Genomic DNA, 22,295 nt, shown 5'->3' with positions numbered 1-22,295 from the left:
CAATAATACACATAATAGAAACTGCCTTTAAGTGGCGTCTTTGTTTTTTTCTGAGAGGAGGTATGAGAAATTTACTTAAGGTGAGGTGTTAGGTTGAAAGGAGGCCTTTAGTTTAAATGTGTGTGTATTTTTTTGAATAATTAACAAAAGCTGCTTTTGGTACCATCTTTAATTTGTCTGTGGGGAGATATGAGGCTTTTATTTGAGGTTAGGTGTTAATTGGAGAGGAGGCCTTTATTTGTAGAAATTGTTTTTAATAAACATAATAAAAAGCTGTTTTGTTTTTCTATCTTAGTGTTTTCTGACTAGGATATATGAGGCGTTTACTTGAGGTGAGGTGTTAAGTAGAGAGGAAGTTTTAAGTTGTACATATGTGTTTTGTTTAGAGTAATAAACGTTATGGAAGCTGCCTTGTGGTAGCGTCTGTTTTTTCGAGAGGGGATATGAGGAGTTTACGTGTGATGAGGCATTCATTAGAGAGAGGGCTTTTATTTGTACAAATGTGTGTTTCGAGAATTTATTTCCATAATACACATAATAGAAACTGCCATGAGGTGCCGTCTTTGTTTTTTTCGGGGAGGGGATATGAGGAGTTTATTAAGGCGAGGTGTTAGGTTGAAAGGAGGCCTTTACTTAAAATGTGTATGTTTTTTTTTTAATAATTAACATAATAAAAGCTGCCTTTTGGTATCATCTTCATTTTGTCTGGGGGGTGATATGAGGCGTTTGCTTGAGGTAAGGTGTTAATTAGAGAGGTGGCCTTTATTCATAAAAATTGTTTTTTTAATAAACATAATAAAAAGCTGTTTTGTGGCGCTATCTTAGTGTTGTCTGACTAGGATATATGAGGCGTTTACTTGAGGTGAGGTGTTAATTAGAGAAGAAGCTTTTAATTGTACCTATGTGTTTTTTTAGAGTAATAAACGTTATTGCAGCTGCCTTGTGATAGTGTCTGTTTTTTTCGAGAGGGGATATGAGGAGTTTACTTGTGTTGAGGCATTCATTAGAGAGAGGGCCTTTATTTGTACAAATGTGGGTTTGAGGATTTTATTTCAACAACACACATAATAGAAACTGCCTTAAGGTGCCATCTTTGTTTTTTTCTGAGAGGAGGAATGAGAAGTTTACTTAAGGTAAGGTGTTGGGTAAAAAGGAGGCCTTTAGTTCAAATTTATGGTGAAGTGTTAGGTAGAAAGGAAGCCGTCAGTTGAAATGTGTGTGTATTTTTTTAAATAATTAACATAATAAAAGCTGCCTTTTGGTGCCATCTTTATTTTTTTCTCGGAGGAGATATGAGGAGTTTACTTGAGGTGAGGTGTTTGGTAGAAAGGAGGCCTTTAGTTCAAATGTGTGTGTATTTTTTTTTAATAATCAACATAATAAAAGCTGCTTTTTGGTACCATCTTTATTTTGTCTGGGGGGAGATATGAGGCGTTTACTTGAGGTGAGGTGTTAATTGGAGAGGAGGCCTTTATTTGTAGGAATTGTTTTTGTAATAAATCTAATAAAAAGCTGCTTTGTTTTGCTATCTTAGTGTTGTCTGACTAGGATATATGAGGCGTTTTCTTGAGGTGAGGTGTTAATTAGAGAGGAAGCTTTTAGTTGTACATATGTGTGTTCTTTAGAGTTATAAACGTTATAAAAGCTGCCTTGTGCTAGCGTCTTTATTTTGTCTGGAGGGGAGATATGAGGCGTTTACTTGAGGTGAGGTGTTAATTGGAAAGGAGGCCTTTATTAGTAGAAATTGTTTTTGTAATAAATGTTATAAAAAGCTGTTTTGTTTTGCTATCTTAGTGTTATCTGACTAGGATATATGAGGCGTTTACTTGAGGTGAGGTGTTAATTAGAGAGGAAGCTTTTAGTTGTACATATGTGTTTTCTTTAGAGTTTTAAACGTTATAAAATTCTGCCTTGTGGTAGCATCTTTATTTTGTCTGGGGGGGAGATATGAGGCGTTTACTTGAGGTGAGGTGTTAATTAGAGAGGAAGCTTTAAGTTGTACATATGTGTTTTCTTTAGAGTTATAAACGTTATAAAATTCTGCCTTGTGGTAGCATCTTTATTTTGTCCGGGGGGGAGATATGAGGCGTTTACTTGAGGTGAGGTGTTAATTAGAGAGGAAGCTTTAAGTTGTACATATGTGTTTTCTATAGAGTTATAAAGATTATAGAAGCTGCCTTGTGGTAGCGTCTTTATTTTGTCTGGGGTGGAGATATGAGGAATTTACTTGAGGTGAGGTGTTAATTAGAGAGGAAGCCTTTATCTTTATAAATGAGGAATATGAGGAGTTTACTTGAGGTGAGGTTTTAATTAGAACGGAGGCCTTGTTTTGTACGAATGTGTGGTTTTGTAGTAAAAATAGAAACTCCTTGCAGTACCACCTTTGTTTAGTTTTTTCTGAGGGAGGAATATGAGGAGTTTACTTGAGGTGAGGTGTTAATTAGAACGGAGATCTTGTTTTGTACGAATGTGTGGTTTTGTAGTAAAAATAGAAACTCCTTGTAGTACCACCTTTGTTTAGTTTTTTCTGAGGGAGGAATATGAGGAGTTTACTTGAGGTGAGGTGTTAAATAGAACGGAGGCCTTTATCTGTACAAATGAGGAATATGAGGAGTTTACTTGCGGTGAGGTGTTAATTAGTACGGAGGTCTTGTTTTGTCCGAATGTGTGGTTTTGTAGTAAAACTAGAAACTTCTTGTAGTACCATCTTTGTTGTTTTTTTCTGACGGTGGAATATGAGGAGTTTATTTAAAGTGAGGTGTTTAGTTCATTTGTTCAAGTGGAGGACCAGAAGCTAGCAATTAATTGGAACAGGCTGGGACAATAGTGGTGTTAAAAAAGTAGGTAAGTGTTGATTAACTGAGGGAAGGTGAACATTAGAGCTGGGGCCCTTATTTGAGGAAATTTGGTAGATTCTCGTTCTTACATGCTGGCTTGGAAGGTGCAGAAGTCGTCCACCTGGGTTCCAAAGAGCAAGTAGGCCAGCTGGGCGTAGGCCAGGAAGATGATGAAGAACATGATGGCGAAGCCCACCAGGTCCTTGGCACAGCGAGACATGGTGCCAGTCAGCTGACTCATGGTCTTGTTAAAGTTGATGAACTTGAAGAGCTGCGAGACGGTGTCAACGGTCAGCACGTTTTGATGGGAACTTTGTGTTGCAGGCGTGCGCACCTTCAGCCAGGAAAAAAAGACGAGGACGGCCACCACGTTGTTGAAGTGCACCTGCAGGTCGGCCAGCGGCTCGAAGGCGGGGTGAGTGGTGTAGTTCTCCAGCAGGCTCTTCAGAAGATGCCCGACCATGGCTGTTCTGGTGATGTTCATGATGATCGCCACGACACTCAGCTGGGAATCGGACCCGCATTGCATGGTGAGACACCTGCCGACGTCACATGGCACCGTGTACGTACCGTCACCATGGCGACATCCAGACAGTTCCACAAGCTGCGAAAGTAATGCAGGCGGTGGATGCGGATCTCCAGCGCCTCCTCCACCACGTAGTAGAGAACGAACAGGCAGAAGGTGACCTCGCAGAGAGCCACAAAGTAGTCCCAGCTGCTCACATATCGGATCAGTCGCACGCTTTGGAACTGCCAGGAGGTCACAACCCCGCCGGTCGCAGGGAACTCCACCAGCAACCTGGCAAATATACAGTAAGTGTTAAAATATACACGCACTGCATAGTCACTAACATCACTCTTTTTGTACAAACCCCGTTTCCATATGAGTTGGGAAATTGTGTTGGATGTAAATATAAGCTCGGGCCCAGCAAAGTCGGGGGCGTTTCTCCGTGTTGTTGATAAATGGCATTCGCTTTGCATTGTAGAGTTTTAACTTGCATATACAGATGTAGCGACCAACTGTAGTTACTGACAGTTGTTTTTCTGAAGTGTTCCTGAGCCCATGTGGTGATATCCTTTACACACTGATGTCGGTTTTAGATGCAGTACCGCCTGAGGGTTCAAAGGTCCGTAATATCATCGCTTACGTGCAGTGATTTTTCCAGATTCTCTGAACCTTTTGATAATTTGACGGACCGTAGATGGTAAAATCCCGAAAATCCTTGCATTAGCTCGTTGAGAAATGTTGTTCTAAAACTTTTCGACAAATTGCTTACAAATTGTTCACCCTCACCCCATCCTTGTTTGTGAATTACTTAGCATTTCATGGGAGCTTTTTCTAAACCCAATCATGGCACCCACCTGTTCCCAATTAGCCTGCACAACTGTGGGATGTTCCAAATAAGTGTTTGATGAGCATTCCTCAACTTTATCAGTATTTATTGCCACCTTTCCCAACTTCTTTGTCACGTGTTGCTGGCATCAAATTCTAAAGTTAATGCACACAAAAAAAATGTTTATCAGTCTGAACATCAAATATGTTGTCTTTGTAGCATATTCAACTGAATATGGGTTGAAAATTTTAGCAAATAATTGTATTCTGTTTATATTTACATCTAACACAATTTCCCAACTCATATGGAAACGGGGTTTGTAGGATGAGGCTTACCTGGCGATGCAGAAAAGGTTGATGTTTCCGTTGTAGACGGCAAAGTCAAGGAAGACCGCCCTGGTGCCCCTGTCCAGCCACAGGTGGTCCTTGAGGAACCGCAGTTGGACCGCCGACTCCTCTTTGGTACGGGACAGGTCTTGGTAGTACCCTCCACCTCCGTATTTAGACACCTGGCCTCGGTAGCTGCTCCCGTTCATGCCGTTCTCCGCCGTGTGTCTCCACCTGTCAAGAGAAAACCCAGCCATCATCACGGCGTGGGTTGACAAGACGGCGGCGTGGGATTGACAGGGGGACGCTCACGCTGTTCCGTTCTTGGGCCCGAAGGGGGCGGTGTCCTCGTTGGTGGGCGTGTAGACGTTGTAGCAGTCCTGAACTTGGTCTCTCAGGTCTTCGTGCACGCTGCAGGACTCGTTACGAACTTTGACCTGGCGTAGACGCGGCACACCGAGGAGGAGGTTCTCGTAGAAGATGAGGCTCTGGTTCTCCGGCAGGCTCTTGTTGTTGTACCACACCTCCCAGTACATGCCCTTCAGGAAAGGGCCCTCTGTGAACTGGTGGCAAAGAGTCATGTTAATGTACGTAGTTGTTTTTTTGTTTTCATTCTACGCTCACAATGCATTTTACCTTCCAGAAATCTTCCACGGTTGAAAGGCTCCTAAAAGTGGCTGCTTCTCCAGCGGAAAGCGGCGTGTCCAGGAAGAGCTGCGACATGACTTTGGTGTAGTAATACATGTTGGTGCTCACCATCCCATACGTCACTACATACCGTGAAACACAAGAAAATACTTCAAGGGGAACAGCTCTTTTTTGAAGTGTATCATTTACAATGCATATGTACAAAACCAGTGTAGTTGTCACGTTGTGTAAATGGTAAATAAAAACAGAATACAATGATTTGCTATTCCTTTTCAACTTATATTCAATTGAATAGACTGCAAAGACAAGATATTTAATGTTCGAACTGAGAAACATGTTTTTTTTTTGCAAATAATTAACTTAAAATTTAATGGGAGCAACACATTGCAAAAAAGTTGGCACAGGGGCATTTTTACCACTCCGTTACATGGCCTTTCCTTTTAACAACACTCAGTAAACGTTTAGGAACTGAGGAGACCAATTTTTGAATTTTGGCAGTTGGAATTTTTTTCCATTCTTGCTTGATATACAACTTAAGTTGTTCAAAAGTCCGGGATCTCTGTTGCATCAGTCCATCTTAGATGAGCTCGAGCCCAGCAAAGCCGGTGGCGCTTCTGGGTGTTGTTGATAAATGGCTTCGGCTTTGCATAATGTCAGGTTTGTTTTGGTTTTTCCTGTCTTTATTTCCTGTCAGCGCTCTAATTTTGGTTATTTCCTGCTTTTCTCCCTGAGCGCTGTTTCCCTTCAGCCGCGGCTGATTGACACCAGGTGTGGCCAGGTGTCAATTAGCTGGGTGCTATTTAAACCTGCTTTGTCCTCCACTCAAGGGTAGAGTATTGTCGCTGCTACCTGTTACTGTATGCTTTCCATCTCCAATTCTCCCTGGTTTCTCGTCGCTTGTGAGCTGTTCCCTGTTTCCTGTCTCCTGTTTTCCTGGTTCCTGGTTTCTGGTTTGTGTTTTGCCTTAAATTTTTTTCCATTAAATTATGTTTAACTGCACCAAGCCAGCCTTCTCTGCATCTTGGGGTCCGCCACCAACACCTTGTGACACAGAGTAGAGTTTTAACTTCCACTTACAGATGTAGTGACCAACTATAGTTACCGACAGTGGTTTTTCTGAAGTGTTCCTGAGCCCATGTGGTGATATCCTTTTCACAATGATGTTGGTGTTTGATGCAGTACCGCCTGAGGGATCGGAGGTCCGTAATATCCTCGCTTACGTGGAGTGATTTCTCCAGATTCTCTGAACCTTTTGATGATATTACGGACCGTAGATGGTGAAATCCCTAAATTCCTTGCAATAGCTCGTTGAGAAATGTTGTTCTTAAACTGTTGGACAATTTGCTCACGCATTTGTTCACAAAGTGGTGACCCTCGCCCTCTCCTGGTTTGTGAATGACTGAGCATTTCATGGAAGCTGCTTTTATACCCAATCATGGCACCCACCGGTTCCCAATTAGCCTGTTCACCTGTGAGATGTTCCAAATAAGTGTTTGATGAGCATTCCTCAACTCTCTTGTCTTTTTTGCCACTTTTGCCAGCTTTTTTGAAACATGTTGCAGGCATCAAATTCCAAATGAGCTAATATTTGGCAAAAATAACAAAGTTTTCCATTTCGAACATTAAATATGTTTTATTTGCAGTATATTAAATTGAATATAGGTTGAAAAGTGCTGAAAATTTTAATTTCCCCTTGATGATTAATAAAGTATGTCTGATTTTGAAAAGGATTAGCAAATCGTTGTATTCTGTTTTTATTTACCATTTACTCAACGTGCTGACTTCACTGGTTTTGGGTTTTGTAAGACACAAATATAGGTTTTGTTTTTTTAATGCATTCTAAATCGTAAACAAACTATTGCAAAAGTCAGCTAACGATGACATTCGCTCTATCCTGCTTATAAAGCGCTCTAAAAAAACATCCAAAACATCCATCAAGGTTATATATACATGCTGTAAGTATAAATGTAATAATATAGTAACAGGCACATTCATAATAACATGTAATATTTACATATTTTGCTCTTCATTTGTTTATTGAATTTTTTGTGCCATGCCACTCACGCATCAAACATCTATATGGTTAGTATCTGTCATTTTAACCGCGACTCAATCGGTGAAAGTCTGTAATAGGAGTTCGTTAAAGTAGAACCGCAGTTTTTTGCCGAAAAATGGCCGACAGAAACCGAGATGGGCTGTTCGTTTTCAGGTATGGGTTCCGGAGACTTTTCCGTGCGTCCTGTCATGATAGACGTCTTCAGTGATATTTGTGTCGATACATGAAACGGGCAGGATGGGCTCATTTTTATTAATTTCAAAGGTGGCGCTATAGAGCCAATTTTGAACTTCCGTTTACGAAACCCCCCAAAATGTACAATTTGCGCCTGCACTATGGACAGAGGCGGTGACCTTTGCTCCTGCAAGCAGCGTTGGCCACATCTCCTTCGTGCAATCTACTAATAAAAGTGTCAATCAATCAATCAATTCCTCCACAACGCCATTCGGAATATTCTGACCCGATCACACACATTTGGTTCAAAACTTCATTCCGATCGGGACAGGTGGTTTATACTGATAGTCATTCAGATTGTAGCGCATTAAAACACATCTTCCGAAATTTGGATTGGGATTATCCTTACTGTCTTTGATGTCAGCTATACTTTGGTGGTAGAGGTGGGACTAAATTTAAAAGTCACGGAATGAATCGATTGACTTGCTGTTGTCTACCACCATTCAACATGTACAGACCGGCGTACTGTTGACTTTAAAACTTTAAACGAGATTAGAAAGAAAAAAAAAAGAAGTCTGCTATGAAGTATCATGTGTCGATGTAACAATAAAATAAATTATCCAGTTGTCGTCTTAACAGCTTTACAGCTGACCCAAGTGCTAACTGTTAGTTAGCATCAGACACATACAAAGAACGCCGAAATATGAAAACGTGCGCCAACTTATATGTATTGCAACAGAAAAGCACAGAACAGCTCCATTTGTTAAAGAGAGGTAAAACAAAAGTAGTAAACAGAAGGGGGGAAAAAGGGGTAATAGATCCAGTGATAACGGCGGACAAGCAAAAATGCACAAAGCCATGTTAGTTTACAGTGCTCTTCAGAATTTGCGGTGAGCAACCTCATCCAAAAAGATGGCTCAATAGCACAAACAGGTAGGGAGGGTAGCGGGGGGTAGGATGGTTATATATTGTAGCGTCCCGGAAGAGTAAGTGCTGCAAGGGGTTCTGGGTATTTGTTCTGTTGTGTTTATGTTGTGTTACGGTGCGGATGTTCTCCCGAAATGTGTTTGTCTTTCTTGTTTGGTGTGGGTTCACAGTGTGGCGCATATTTGTAACAGTGTTAAAGTTGTTTATACGGCTAGCCTCAGTGTGACCTTTATGGCTGTCGACCAAGTATGCCTTGCATTCACTTGTGTGTGTAAAAAAAAAAGCTGTAGATATTATGTGATTGGGCCGGCACGTCTTTAAGGCTTATTGGCGCTCTGTACTTCTCCCTACGTCCGTGTACAGAGCGGCGTTTTAAAAAGTCAACATTTTACTTTTTGAAACCGATCGTTTTGAAACCGATACCGATAATTTCCGATATTACATTTTAAAGCATTTATCGGACTGCCGATATTATCGGACCTCTTTAGTTTTTTCCTCAGCGAAGTCATGGAAAGCCGGATTTTGAGCAACTCTTCTCAAAAAAGTGAAGCACATTTGATGCTCATATACAAGCTTTTAGGACGCCTCATTAAAAAAAAATCACTTTAGCGTAATAAGTGGACATTTTTAAAACCATAATACAGTGGGGCAAAATAGTATTTAGTCAGCCAGCAATTGTGCAAGTTCTCCCACTTAAAATGATGACAGAGGTCTGTAATTTTCATCATAGGTACACTTCAACTGTGAGAGACAGAATGTGAAAAAAAATCCAGGAATTCACATTGTAGGAATTTTAAAGAATTTATTTGTAAATTATGGTGGAAAATAAGTATTCGTCCTGTCCCCTTAGCAGAAAAACAGCCCCAAAGCATGATGTTTCACCCCCATGCTTCACAGTAGGTATGGTGTTCTTGGGATGCAACTCGGTATTCTTCTTTCTCCAAACACCACCAGTTGAGTTTATACCAAAATGGATACATGGATGATACAGCAGAGGATTGGGAGAATGTCATGTGGTCAGATGAAACCAAAATAGAACTTTTTGGTATAAACTCAACTCGTGTTTGGAGGAAGAAGAATACTGAGTTGCATCCCAAGAACACCACACCTACTGTGAAGCATGGGGTGGAAACATCATGCTTTGGGGCTGTTTTTCTGCTAAGGGGACAGGACGATTGATCCGTGTTAAGGAAAGAATGAATGGGGCCATGTATCGTGAGATTTTGAGCCAAAACCTCCTTCCATCAGTGAGAGCTTTGAATGGTTGACCAAATACTTATTTTCCACCATAATTTACAGATAAATTCTTTAAAATTCCTAAAATGTGAATTCCTTGATTATTTTTTTTTCACATTCTGTCTCTCACAGTTGAAGTGTACCTATGATGAAAATTACAGACCTCTGTCATCATTTTAAGTGGAAGAACTTGCACAATCGCTGGCTGACTAAATACTTTTGTGCCCCACTGTAAGTACTTGAAATGGGGTCTGCTGAAGGAAGAAAGTCCAAACAAACGAGAGTAGCCTCTGACAGTGACTCCCCTTGTCCTGCCCCGCCTGGCAAAATCTGCTCTAACTCGCCGGCCAAAGAGCGCCAGGAAATATTTTCCAGAACCGCCCTAAACCGCACGTACGCTGGCATTTTCCTTCCTCTGAAGCAGCAAAACCAAGGCCGGGGGACGGCGTAACTATTAGTTCGATACTTGGGATGCGGACGACCTCCATTTTTTGTGCGCCAGTCAGTGAAATATAAGCCCCGTGTTGCGTTATCCCATCTGTGGAACTCATAAATGACAACTTTTTACTCCGCAGACTCGATATGAGTCATAAGATTCACTGATGAAGACGTAACTGGAGTATAATAAGAGTTGAGTCTAACACTTTAGGTCTTAAGTGTGTCTCGGTGACAGATGTGTTTTCCTTTTTGGGTGTGTCGGTATTAAACACAGAGCGCGCTTTTGTTTCACGGTGACATTTTTGTTGCCATGTTGAAAAGAAATACCCTAATGGAGGATGCCCAGAAGGGATACGTTGTGGTTTTTCTGGGACCATGTGTTTCTGATCATTGTGGTCGGAATGTAAACAAACTACTGGCCCCACCGCTCTGAAAGCTGTAAAAAAAAAATTGCATTGGAAATTCACATAATCTCATAATTGCATTACTTTCACAGCGACATTTGCAGTACTGTACTTTGCAGGAATATACTGTAACTGCACAGCTGTGATTCTTACAGTTCATCACAACAAAGTTCCAACTAAATGCTGTAACTTCACAGTTGTGATTGTATAAATCAATGGTTCTCAAACCTCAGAAAACACTTCCAAGAAACAACATAATGACCAACAATAACAATAATATTACTTCGGTACCCTCGTCTTGTTCTGTATATTGTACAGTATTTTGTACTTCTATAGTGTTTTGTATATTGTACAGGATTGCTTATTGTTTTTATTGGATAGTAGTCTGTTTATTTCAATTGTTAGTTTTTCCTTTTTACCTCTTATGTCATTTATTTCACCCCATATTTGTTCCCACTACCGCACCTTAAATTGGAGTCTTTAATCTCGTTATATGCAAATATAATGACAATAAAGTTCATTTTATTATATTCTATTCTATAACAATAAAATATAGTCGCGGAGTAGGCTTAAGTTTTGATTCTACAAACCTCGTTTCCATATGAGTTGGGAGATTGTGTTAGATGTAAATATAAACAGAATTCAATGATTTGCAAATCCTTTTCAACCCATATTCAGTTGAATGCACTACAAAGACAACATATTTGATGTTCAAACTCACAAACTTAATTTTTTTTGCAAATAATAACTAACTTAGAATTTCATGGCTGCAACACGCGCCAAAGTAGTTGGGAAAGGGCATGTTCACCACTGTGTCACATCACCTTTTCTTTTAACAACACTCAATAGACGTTTGGGAAGTGAGGAAACTAATTGTTGATGCTTTGAAAGTGGAATTCTTTCCCATTCTTTTTTTTATGTAGAGCTTCAGTCGTTCAACAGTCGGGGGTCTCCGCTTCAATCGCTTCATAATGCACCACACATTTTGGATGGGAGACAGGTCTGGACTGCAAGCAGGCCAGGAAAGTACCTGCACTGTTTTTTTTTTTTTACAAAGTCACGCTGTTGTAACACTTGTCTTGCTGAAATAAGCAGGGGCGTCCATGATAATGTTGCTTGGATGACAACATATGTTGCTCCAAAACCTGTATGGACCATTCAGCATTAATGGTGCCTTCACAGATGTGTAAGTTACCCATGCCTTGGGCACTAATACACCCCCATACCATCACAGATGCTGGCTTTTGAACTTTGCGCCTATAACAATCCAAATGGTTATTTTCCTCTTTGTTGTGGAGGACACCACGTCCTCTGTTTCCAAATATAATTTGAAATGTGGACTCGTCAGACCACAGAACACTTTTCCACTTTGCATCAGTCCATCTTAGGTGACCTCGGGCCCAGCCAAGCCGGCGGTGTTTCAGGATATTGTTGATAAATGGGTTTGGCTTTGCATAGTAGAGTTTTAACTTGCACTTACAGATGTAGCGACCAACTGTAGTTACTGACAGTGGTTTTATGAAGTATTCCTGAACCCATGTGGTTATATCCTTTACACACTGATGTCGGTTATTGATGCCGTATCGCCTGAGGGATCAAAAGTCCGTAATATCATCGCTCATGTGCAGTGATTTCTCCAGATTCTCTGAACTTTTTGATGATTTTACGGACCGTAGATGGTAAAATCCCTAAATTCCTTGCAATAGCTCGTTGAGAAATGTTCTAAAACTGTTCGACAATTTGCTTACAAAGTAGTGACCCTCACCCCATCCTTGTTTGTGAATTACTTAGCATTTCATGGAAGCTGCTTTTAAACTCAATCATGGCACCCACCTGTTCCCAATTAGCCTGCACACCTGTGGGATGTTCCGTATAAGTGTTTGATGAGCATTCCTCAACTTTATCAGTATTTATTGCCACCTTTCCCAACTTCTTTGTCACGTGTTGCTGGCATCAAATTCTAAAGTTAATGATTATTTGCACAAAAAAAATGTTTATCAGTTTGAACATCAAATATGTTGTCTTTGTAGCATATTCAACTGAATATGGCTTGAAAAGGATTTGCAAATCATTGTATTCTGTTTATATTTACATCTAACACAATTTCCCAACTCATATGGAAACGGGGTTTGTACAACTATTCACTGTAACTTCACAATTGTGGCTAAATTGTTAATTACTCTCTGGGTTTAGCAGCATACTGTCACCTACTGTACAAGAGTGTGCAACATAGGGGACAAATCCCTTTGAATTCACAGTAATTTGACTATGATTAGAGTATTTTATTGTGAAATAGCAGTTGACTGCTGCGAAATATGATGGTATTGTCACTTGTTGTAATGTTACGGTATATTTTGATCACAGTTTTTCTACTGTAAAATAAACCTAGTGTTAAATGCTGTGAATTCCTGGCACTTTGATTACAGTTTGTCTCATGATGGGGTGTCCCTAATCGGGCGTAAAATGTTGACTCACAGACGCAGACGGTGACGAGGAAGGCGATGTAAGTGAGCATCTCCCTCAGGACGTTCCAGAGGTACCTCTCCCGGCTGCTGTCGCTGTCCTCCATCAGCTCCGTGCCCCAAAGAACTGCACATGTGAGCAGATATATGCAATTAGTATCGTAAAAATCTTGGTACATGTAAAAAAAAAAAAAAAAAACATAAAAAAAGACATTGAATCCTTTTTAACAGGGATGTCAAAGTGTTTTGTTTTTTTTTGTTCTGTTTTTTTGTCCTGTCCAGCTTCTCAGGCAAATCATATAGTTGATGTTAGATGCCCATATCGGCGGTTCAGATTTACTTTACAAAAGAGAAGTGTAGGATACTTCTCTTGTTGTCTTATTTGAATGTGACTTTATTAAATGTATTTATATTATCCGGGCCGGAGCAGGAGGGGATTGAAAGAGAAAAAAAAAAAAGGAAGACAGAGGGGGAAATTGTGGGGACAAGAGGGGGATTAGACAGAGAGACAAAAACAACAACAGCGTATACAACAATAACAACAATAGAACAACACCAGCACATACATAATATGTACAAATATGATCGTAAAAGTGATAGCAAATAAGCAGTTAGTGAAATAAATAATAATATAGTAATGACAATGAGCATTTTTTTACTAAAACTGGAGCAATACAAATACCAATAGAAAAAGCGCTATTGATCATAAACAAAACCAATTGTTTACCTCTATTATCAACAATAAAGTTGTTCAAATGCAACGATACGTATACATAATGACAGCTAGAAAGATAATAAAAAAATAAATAAATGAAAAAAAAAAAAAAGTGGTTTTCATTGAGGGCCACATGGCAGTTTATGGCAGAGGGCCGCTCGGAACAGTAATTAATGTAAGAATTTGGCTCTGGATTTCATTATTAATTATATACATTTTTTACAGTAAAAACTTTACATTTAAAAATTTTTACTGTAATATAGTGTTTTTTTATTTTATTACAACATTTTACTGTCGCTTTTACAGTAAAAACTTTAAATTTACAAAATTTTACTGTAAAATAGTGGGGGGGGTTTGTGTTTTTTTACAACATTTTACAGTAAACGGAATAACAGTACGACTATTTTTTGGGGGGATGTTTACGGAAAAAGCTGGCAGCTTAATTTTCTGATTTTTTGTGTTAAATTGACATTGGTTTTTACAACATTGTATTGTTCATGGAAAAAAGTACAAGTTCCTTTTTTTTTTTATTCTGGCAACTTGGCTGCCAGTTTTTCTATCGTAAAAACAAATGTAACGTCTTTCCATTTACACATTATTATTACCATATATATTATTATGATTGTACGCCATGAAAAACAACAACCGTAGATTTTACAGTCAAGAACTGGCAGATAGGTCACAACAGAATTTTAACGCAAAAAAACAGTAGTAGTTTTTTTTCCAATTTACAGTAATAAGCTGTAAAGAACGGTGTAAAACTTATTGTCATTTTTAATAATTTGATGGATAGTTTGCTGTAAAGTGAAGTACTTTTATTTGGACAAAAACATGATTGGAAAGTATGATAATATACTGTAATATATGTTGCAATATTACATACTATTAAATTATAAAATGCAATTTCAAACAGTACATGTATTTTTTTCTGTCAAAATGAAACATCAATTACACTTAGTAAGAAAATATTAAGTACTTTATTGATACATATAATTTCCAATGTGTACTTAATAGATCAAAATAGCATTCAAATTTGTTTATTTGCAAATCTATCCATTCATTTCCTACCGCTTGTCCCTTTCCGGGAAATGTATACAAAATTTTGTTTTGCATAAACTTTTCAATAATATTCAGATTCATTGGGATACACCAGTATAGGGAAAAAATGAGGATTGGGCCTTACTTCTAATTTTCTGTAGTATTTTTTTCCATACAGCTGCTGTGCTTATTAGTTTTATTTTATTTTATGTTTTTCTGTCAAAATGATAAAAATCATTTACATTTAGTGAGGAAATATTAAGTGCATTATTGACACATATCATTTCCAGATGTTTGCGGGCCAGATAAAATGATGTTTGGGGCCATATGTGGCCCTCAGGCCTTGAGTTTGACACCTGTGCTATATTGAAGTAATGAACACTGATAAAAACAAAGAGATGGTGACATATAGTTCCACATGAAAGTCGCATTGTTGACATTATTTACTAGGGATGCACAAAAAAGTCGATTCACATCCGAATCGCGATTCTTATTCAAAATATTCATTAGCGAGAATTAATTTTTCAATTGGCCTTTTTTTAGGTCCTCTCCATGCAACCAGAAGGAGCTTTTCCAACCTGTAACTTGTTTTGAAAGTATAATTATTATACCAAATAATACATTGTGGTAATCAGTTTGACTTAAGAATGTTGAGTCAAGAACAAGTGTGAATGGAATTGTCACCCCAGGAATCTGAATCAGTTCAAATCGCCCAAAGAGTCACACCCGTATTATTTACATACACATCATGCAAATTGGTTTAATGGTTTACTTGATAAATCAGTATAGAATGCAAAGTTGTTGTTTTTTTTGCAAATCCATCCATCCATTTTTTTACCTCTAGTCCAGGGGTGTCAAACTCATTTTAGATGGGGAGGGCCTTATGGGGAAAAATCCACTCTCAGGTGGGCCGGATTGGTAAAATCACAGCACGATAACTTAAAAATAAAGACAACTTCAGATTGTTTTCTTTGTTTAAAAATAGAACAAGCACAAATGTACAAAATCATAATGTTTTTAGGTTGTTTTTTTTTACACGTACATGTTGCGGTTATTTGTCGTTATTTATATTTTCTGAATAAATTATGTGATAATGTTCATCAGTCAACACATTGTTGTCCATCAAGATAAAAAAAAAGATATCAAAATCAAATTACAGGATGTTGTTTATGTAGTTTAGTAAATTTCCTCAACTGATGCACTAACATATATACGAAGAATTGCTATTGCGACATCCAGTGGACACATTTAGAACAGCTGTTTCTTTCCTTCAAAAATTTCAGGTTAACAGGCATGTTATTTCACCACAATGAAAAAGACTGAAAACATTTTCGGGAGTTTGGGGGACGCTCCTGGTTATTCACCAATTTAACATGCTAAAATTAACAAAGACAGCACCATTTGAAGAAAATATTTTCACGTGGCTTTTTATTTTTAGAAAAACCCATTTATATTTCGCAAAGCAATAATTGGATAATATTTAAAACAAACATGCGTATTTCGCAAGCAAATATTTTTTAGCTTACCTCGTTATTAACGACCCTGTCTGCAACTGAAGTGGGTTGTTTGGGTGGATCTTTCCTCTCGATGTCTACGGCAGTTGTCGATGTAAACAAAGGATGAAGTCCGTAAGGTTTGCTCACTTTCGGTTGACATCCAAAAGTAGCAGCTAGTGAAAAGTTTGTTTTCCTTGCTTCAAGTTGTTTCATATGTTTTTGGCGTTTGGCATGTACTTCCAAAGCCTTGAAACCTGGTGATCCACAGTCAATATTATCATGACACCACGTGCACAAAACTTTTCCGGGACGATCGATTTTCCGAATAAAATCGCCGAACAAAGTCGTAACTTCCTTCTTCCCAACAGTATCAGTGATTTCCCTTTCCATCCAGTCCCATTGAAACTTATTTTTGACATGTTTATCAATTTCTTTTACTCGGGAAGCGTCCTTTCTCTGGAGAACCGACATCGTTTACATTTGGAAAATGGCGGTAATAACGTCATCATTCTTAACAGATGTCCCGATTGGCCACAAGGAACATATCGACCAATCAATCAACTACGGCGTAATATAAGCTACGTCTCGATCACAAAAGACGAATCGGCAAGTAAACGAATCTTGACTTAGGGTGGGTAAAAAAAACTGAAGATAATTTTTTATCTGCTGTCTTGGAGCCACTATGGATTGAACTTTCACAGTATCATGTTGGACCCGCTCGACATCCATTGCTTTCGGTCCCCTAGAGGGGGGGGGTTGCCCACATCTGAGGTCCTCTCCAAGGTTTCTCATAGTCAGCATTGTCGCTGGCGTCCCACTGAATGTGAATTCTCCCTGCCCACTGGGTGTGAGTTTTCCTTGCCCTTTTGTGGGTTCTTCCGAGGATGTTGTAGTCGTAATGATTTGTGCAGTCCTTTGAGACATTTGTGATTTGGGGCTATATAAATAAACATTGATTGATTGATTGATTTTTTCCCCCCGGGATTAAAAAAGACGGAATTACGACTTTAGACGGAAAAATCACATGCCTGGGTTAATTTTTATACTTAAAAAACTCATCCCGCGGGCCGGATAAAACCTGTTCGCGGGCCTGATGCCGTACGTTTGGTGCCCCTGCTCTAGTCCCTTTTTGGGAAATGCATGCAAAATTCTGTTTTGCATAAACTTTTCAAATATATTCAAATTCCTTGACATACACCAGCATAGGGAAAAAAATGAGGATTGAGCTTTACTTCTAATTTTCTGTATTTGTTTCATACTCTCCCATCCAAAGGCAAAACCCAGTAACTCAATTTTGGTCAAAACTGAGCTGATAATAATTTTGGAGTTCCTAGGTGATATGCTTTACACTAGTGTATGCGATATTGTCATTTCTTCCGTAAGTAAGCTGTTACGCGCATGGCAGGACCTAGCAACTACCACATAACCGCGTAGATACAACAGAAAAACCTAGTATCTCAAGGGACCAATCGGGGCTTCTTTGTCAGTCGCCTTATTGTCTTTAATGAGACATTTGCACGAATGGGGGCCGACGGTCAAGCTGATGATGTGATATTATGGCAGGAGGGGATATTTGGAAGATTGGCCCAGGACGTTGCAAGCACCTTCATTAAATGTATTCTTCTTGTTTCTTCCCCTTGCATACTCTTTTGGGCAGATAACTGTGGAGGTCAAAATAAAAACTGGACGCTGTACACGGCTCTTGCCCAACGTGCAAACGCAGAATGGGGCCCACCCGAGATTGTGATCAAATATCTGGAGAAAGGGCACACGTTCATGAGAGCAGATTCAATCCATGGCTCGATCGGCAAGAAAATGAAAGCTGAAGAAAACATCTATATGTTTGATGACTTTGTAGATCTTTGTAAGACAGCATCAAGATAGATTGGTTTTCCTTTGTTTTCTCAAAATCAACTAGAAGTGAGTTACTAGGTTTTGCCTTTGGACGGGAGAGCTCCTATGCTTACTTTTATTTTATTTTATGTTTTTCTGTCAAAATGAAAAAAATCCATTACATTTAGTGAGAAAATATTAGGTACTTTATTGACACATATCATTTCCAGATGTTTGCGGGCCAGATAAAATGATGTTACGGGCCATATGTGGCCCCCGGGCCTTGAGTTTGACACCTGTTCTATATTAAAGTAATGAACACTGATAAAAACAAAGAGATGGTGATATATACGTAGTTCCACATGAAAGTAGCATTGTTGACATTATTTACTAGGGATGCACAAAAAAGTTGATTCACATCCGAATCACGATTCTTATTCATCCTGATTCTAAATCGATTCATGGTTTTCAAAAATCAAAACAATTTTTTTAAAGAAGTTGATTAACGAGAATACATTTTTAATTGGCCTTTTAATTAGGCCGTCTCCATGCAACCAGAAGGAGCTTTTCTAACCTGTAACTTGTTTTGAAATTAGAATTATCATACCAAATAATACATTGTGGTAATCAGTTTGACTCAAGAATGGTCTTGAATCAAGAACGAGTCTGAATCGAATTGTCGCCCCAGGAATCTGAATCAGTTCGAATCCCCAAAAAATTCACACCCGTATTATTTACGTAGCCTACTCAGTGGCCTAGTGGTTAGAGTGTCCGCCCTGAGATCAGTGGGTTGTGAGTTCAATCCCCGAGTCATACCAAAGACTATAAAAATGGGAGCCATTACCTCCCTGCTTGGCACTCAGCATCAAGGGTTGGAATTGGGGGTTAAATCACCATAAATGATTCCCGGGCGCGGAACCGCTGCTGCCCATTGCTCCCCTCACCTCCCAGGGGGCGATCAAGGGGATTGGTCAAATGCTGAGGACAAATTTCACCACACCGAGTGTGTGTGTGACAATCATTGCTACTTTTTTTTTTTTTTACATACACGATGCAAATTGACAGGATGCTTGAAAATGCATGTTTGTACTGGTTTACTTTTGTCTTTTTAACAAAAGACAGCTACCTGGACCACCCCCGAACTGTGAACCATCACTGTAGACACCTTTCACCTTTGATCACTAAAGACACTTTAACTGCTGCTGTGACCCAAGGTCACCTCCATATTTATACTGTTGGCTGTCAATCAAAAAAGTGCAATAATGTTATGGTACTTACTGTGCCTTGTATGTACATTTGTATTTTTATTTTTAGCTAAGTACCGCGTGACTTGTTGAAGGGTGGACTAGCAAAGTAAGATTTTCATTGTGCGGCAAACTGTCTAACTGTGCATATGACAATAAACAATCTTGAATCTAAATCAGAATAGCATGCAAAGTAGTTTTTTTGCAAATCCATCCATTCATTATCTACCGCTTGTCCCTACACATGATACAAATTGATTTAATGGTTTACTTGAAAAATCAGTATAGCATGCAAAGTTGTTTTATGTTTTTTTGCAAATCCTTCCATTTTCTACCGCTGGTCCCTTTCCGGGAAATGCATGCAAAATTGTGTTTTGCATAAACTTTTCAAATATATTCAAATTCATTGACATACACCAATATAGGGAAAATAAATGAGGATTGAGCCTTACTTCTAATTTTCTGTAGTATTTGTTTCATACAGCTGCTGTGCTCATGGATGGATGATTGATTGAGTGTGAATAATGTCTATCTGTGTTGGCCCGGCGATGAGGTGGCGACTTGTCCAGGGTGTACGCCGCCTTCCGCCCAATTGAAGCTGAGATAGGCACCAGCGACCCCAAAATGGACAACTGGTAGAAAATGGATGGATGGACGATTGATTGAGTGTGAATGTTGTCTATCTGTGTTGGCCCTGCGATGAGGTGGTGACTTGTCCAGGGTGTACCCCGCCTTCCGCCCGATTGTAGCTGAGATAGGCACCAGCGACCCCCGCCACCCTAAAGGGAATAAGCGGTAGAAAATGGATGGATGATACAAATCGATACTTGAAAAATCAGTATAGCATGCAAAGTTGTTTTTATTGTTGTTGTTTATTTTTGCTAATCCATCCATTTTTCTACCGCTTGTCCCTTTCCGGGAAATGCATGCAAATTTGTGTTTTGCATAAACTTTTCGAATATATTCAAATTCATTGACATACACCAGTATAGGGAAAATAAACGAGGATTGAGCCTTACTTCTAATTTTCTGTAGTATTTGTTTCATACAGCTGCTGTGCTCATGCCTGCCCGGCTGCCTGTCGTCCCCACGCGGGCTCGGGTACACTCCTCCCGGGCGCGGGTGAGGGCTGGCCCCGGCGCCGTTGAAGATCCCCAGGCCGCTGCTGCTGCTGCTGCTGCTGCAGCCGCTGTTGCTGGAGGCCGTGGACGCCGACCTTCTCCCGGGGCTCGCCGGAGGCCAGTCGGCTGCCATGATCTCGTCCCCGGCCTCGAAACCGGGGTTGTCCCGGCTCCAGGCTTGTCTGGACGGGGAGGACGGGGTTCCAGCAGAGACTCCCAGGTCCTCCTGGTCCCCGTGATTCTGCCGGATGTTCTCCATCTCGATGCCCTCGCTCGCTTCGGAGGTGTGCGGCGAGCGGGCGGCGTGTTGCTGGGGTCTCACCCGGGATGAGCTCATGGTTGGCGGCGACTTTTACATCCACGAAGGCATACGTCACGTCGGTTTTGAAGCAGCTGGATTACGCCCCCCCCCCCCCCCCTCCAACCAACCAAAAAAAACCCTCAAAAGTTAGAAAATCTTTTAAAAAAATACTTAAAAAGCAGTTACAAACTTGACAAAATATAAACTTAATTTGACGGCTCTTTGATGAATTTGACGAATCTGCCGATAGGTGTTAAAAAAGATCACTCTCGCTCAAGACGTCGTCGCAAAACAAACAAACAAAAAACACACTAAATGATTAAATGAACTCCCAAAATGGTCACCTTCCAAAAAAACGATGCCTTAGAGATATTTTTAAGTTGTTAGTAGATTTTAAATCGTTGCGTTTACGTGAAAAGAAAAGAGGGAGAAAAGTCTTGAGTCTGGTCCTGGGACAGCCATCTTGTTCTCTCTCTCTGTTCCCCCCCCAAGAAAAAAACATTGATTTGACTCAAGTTACATTAACAGTCATGGCGACTTAGAATAAAATAATCCCCTTTTTTTTCAGTTTCATGACAATTGCAATTTATTTGGTTATTTCTCATGGTTGTGTTCTCCCTTATGACAAATTATTGTCCAAAAAAAAAACAAAAAAACGATAAAAAGTAGTTTCAACTACTTTTGTATGCATTCAGTACGACTTCAAGTCAGTTTTTTGTTAAAAATCATGTTTCTTTGCAAAAAAAAAAAATGTTATATAACGTTGTTATGCACGTCTCCCAGTTGTCATGACAACCTGCACAACAACAAGCAGTAGATGCATGTTGTCCCAATATTGCATTTTTTTTTTATTTACACTGCTGGGCATCATTGTTAGTAATATAGCTGCTATTATTTATTGTTTAACGTGTTTAATTATAAATGATCTAAAACAGGGGTCTCAGACACGCGGCCCGTGGGCCAATTGCAGCCCGCGGGTGGCCGTTATTTTGCGGCCCTCACCTTTATATGAAAGTTTAAAGGCCTACTGAAATTAAATTTTCTTTTTTAAACGGGGATAGCAGTTCCATTCTATGTGTCATACTTGATCATTTGGCGATATTGCCATATTTTTGCTGAAAGAATTTAGTAGAGAACATCCACAATAAACTTTGCAACTTTCGGTCGCCAACAGTAAAGACCTGCCTCTACCGGAAGTCGCAGACGATGACGTCACATGTTGATGGCTCCTCACATATTCACTTTGTTTTTAATGGGAGCCTCCAACAAAAACAGCTATTCGGACCAAGAAAACGACAATTTCCCCATTTATTTGAGCGAGGATGAAAGATTTGTGTTTGCGGATATTGAAAGCGACGGACTAGAAAAAAAGAAAAAAAAAGTTACAAAAAAATGCGATTGCATTGGGACGGATTCAGATATTTTTAGACACATTTACTAGGATCATTCTGGGAAATTCCTTATCTTTCTATTGTGTTGTTATTGTTTTAGTGAGATCAACAGTACCTGATAGTCGGAGGTGTGTGTCCACGGGTGTGTTGACGCCAGTGTCTCAGGAAAGTCGACAGCAGCTTTATGGACGGGGCAAGCTCAGCTGATCCCCGGTAAGAAGCGACTTTTTACCACAATTTTCTCACCGAAACCTGCTGGTTAAGATTCGGTCGGGATCCATGTTCGCTTGACTGCTGTGATCCATAATAAAGTT

The 22,295-nt window shown here is 39.7% G+C and overlaps 1 protein-coding gene across 7 annotated transcripts in view; it reads right to left on the bottom strand.

The window, feature by feature from the left end:
- pkd2 (polycystic kidney disease 2) overlaps positions 1-21,070 on the bottom strand; it is a 46,671-nt gene extending 25,601 nt beyond the window's left edge. For 5 of the 7 annotated variants that reach the window (XR_009803152.1, XR_009803154.1, XR_009803153.1 and 2 more), the window contains exons 1-8: positions 20,188-21,070; positions 12,856-12,969; positions 5,134-5,267; positions 4,810-5,060; positions 4,507-4,731; positions 3,408-3,636; positions 3,172-3,342; positions 2,927-3,108 (exon numbers count right to left, since the gene is read on the bottom strand). Coding sequence is in view for 3 of the 7 variants with exons in the window: in XM_061881041.1 (XP_061737025.1) it covers positions 2,927-3,108; positions 3,172-3,342; positions 3,408-3,636; positions 4,507-4,731; positions 4,810-5,060; positions 5,134-5,267; positions 12,856-12,969; positions 20,188-20,626 (1,745 nt within the window). In the remaining 4 variants the exon portion in view is untranslated. Of the gene's footprint in view, positions 1-2,926; positions 3,109-3,171; positions 3,343-3,407; positions 3,637-4,506; positions 4,732-4,809; positions 5,061-5,133; positions 5,268-12,855; positions 12,970-14,740; positions 14,756-19,620; positions 19,864-20,187 lie in introns of those variants that run through there. The other 2 variants (XM_061881043.1, XM_061881044.1) reach the window with 2 other exon arrangements.
- Positions 21,071-22,295: the final 1,225 nt, after the last annotated feature.

This window comes from Nerophis ophidion, linkage group LG20 (assembly GCF_033978795.1).
Source record: "Nerophis ophidion isolate RoL-2023_Sa linkage group LG20, RoL_Noph_v1.0, whole genome shotgun sequence".
Lineage (NCBI taxonomy): Eukaryota > Metazoa > Chordata > Actinopteri > Syngnathiformes > Syngnathidae > Nerophis > Nerophis ophidion.
The sequence above is the reverse complement of the archived record's forward strand: the minus strand, read 5'-3'. Positions and strand labels throughout refer to the sequence as shown.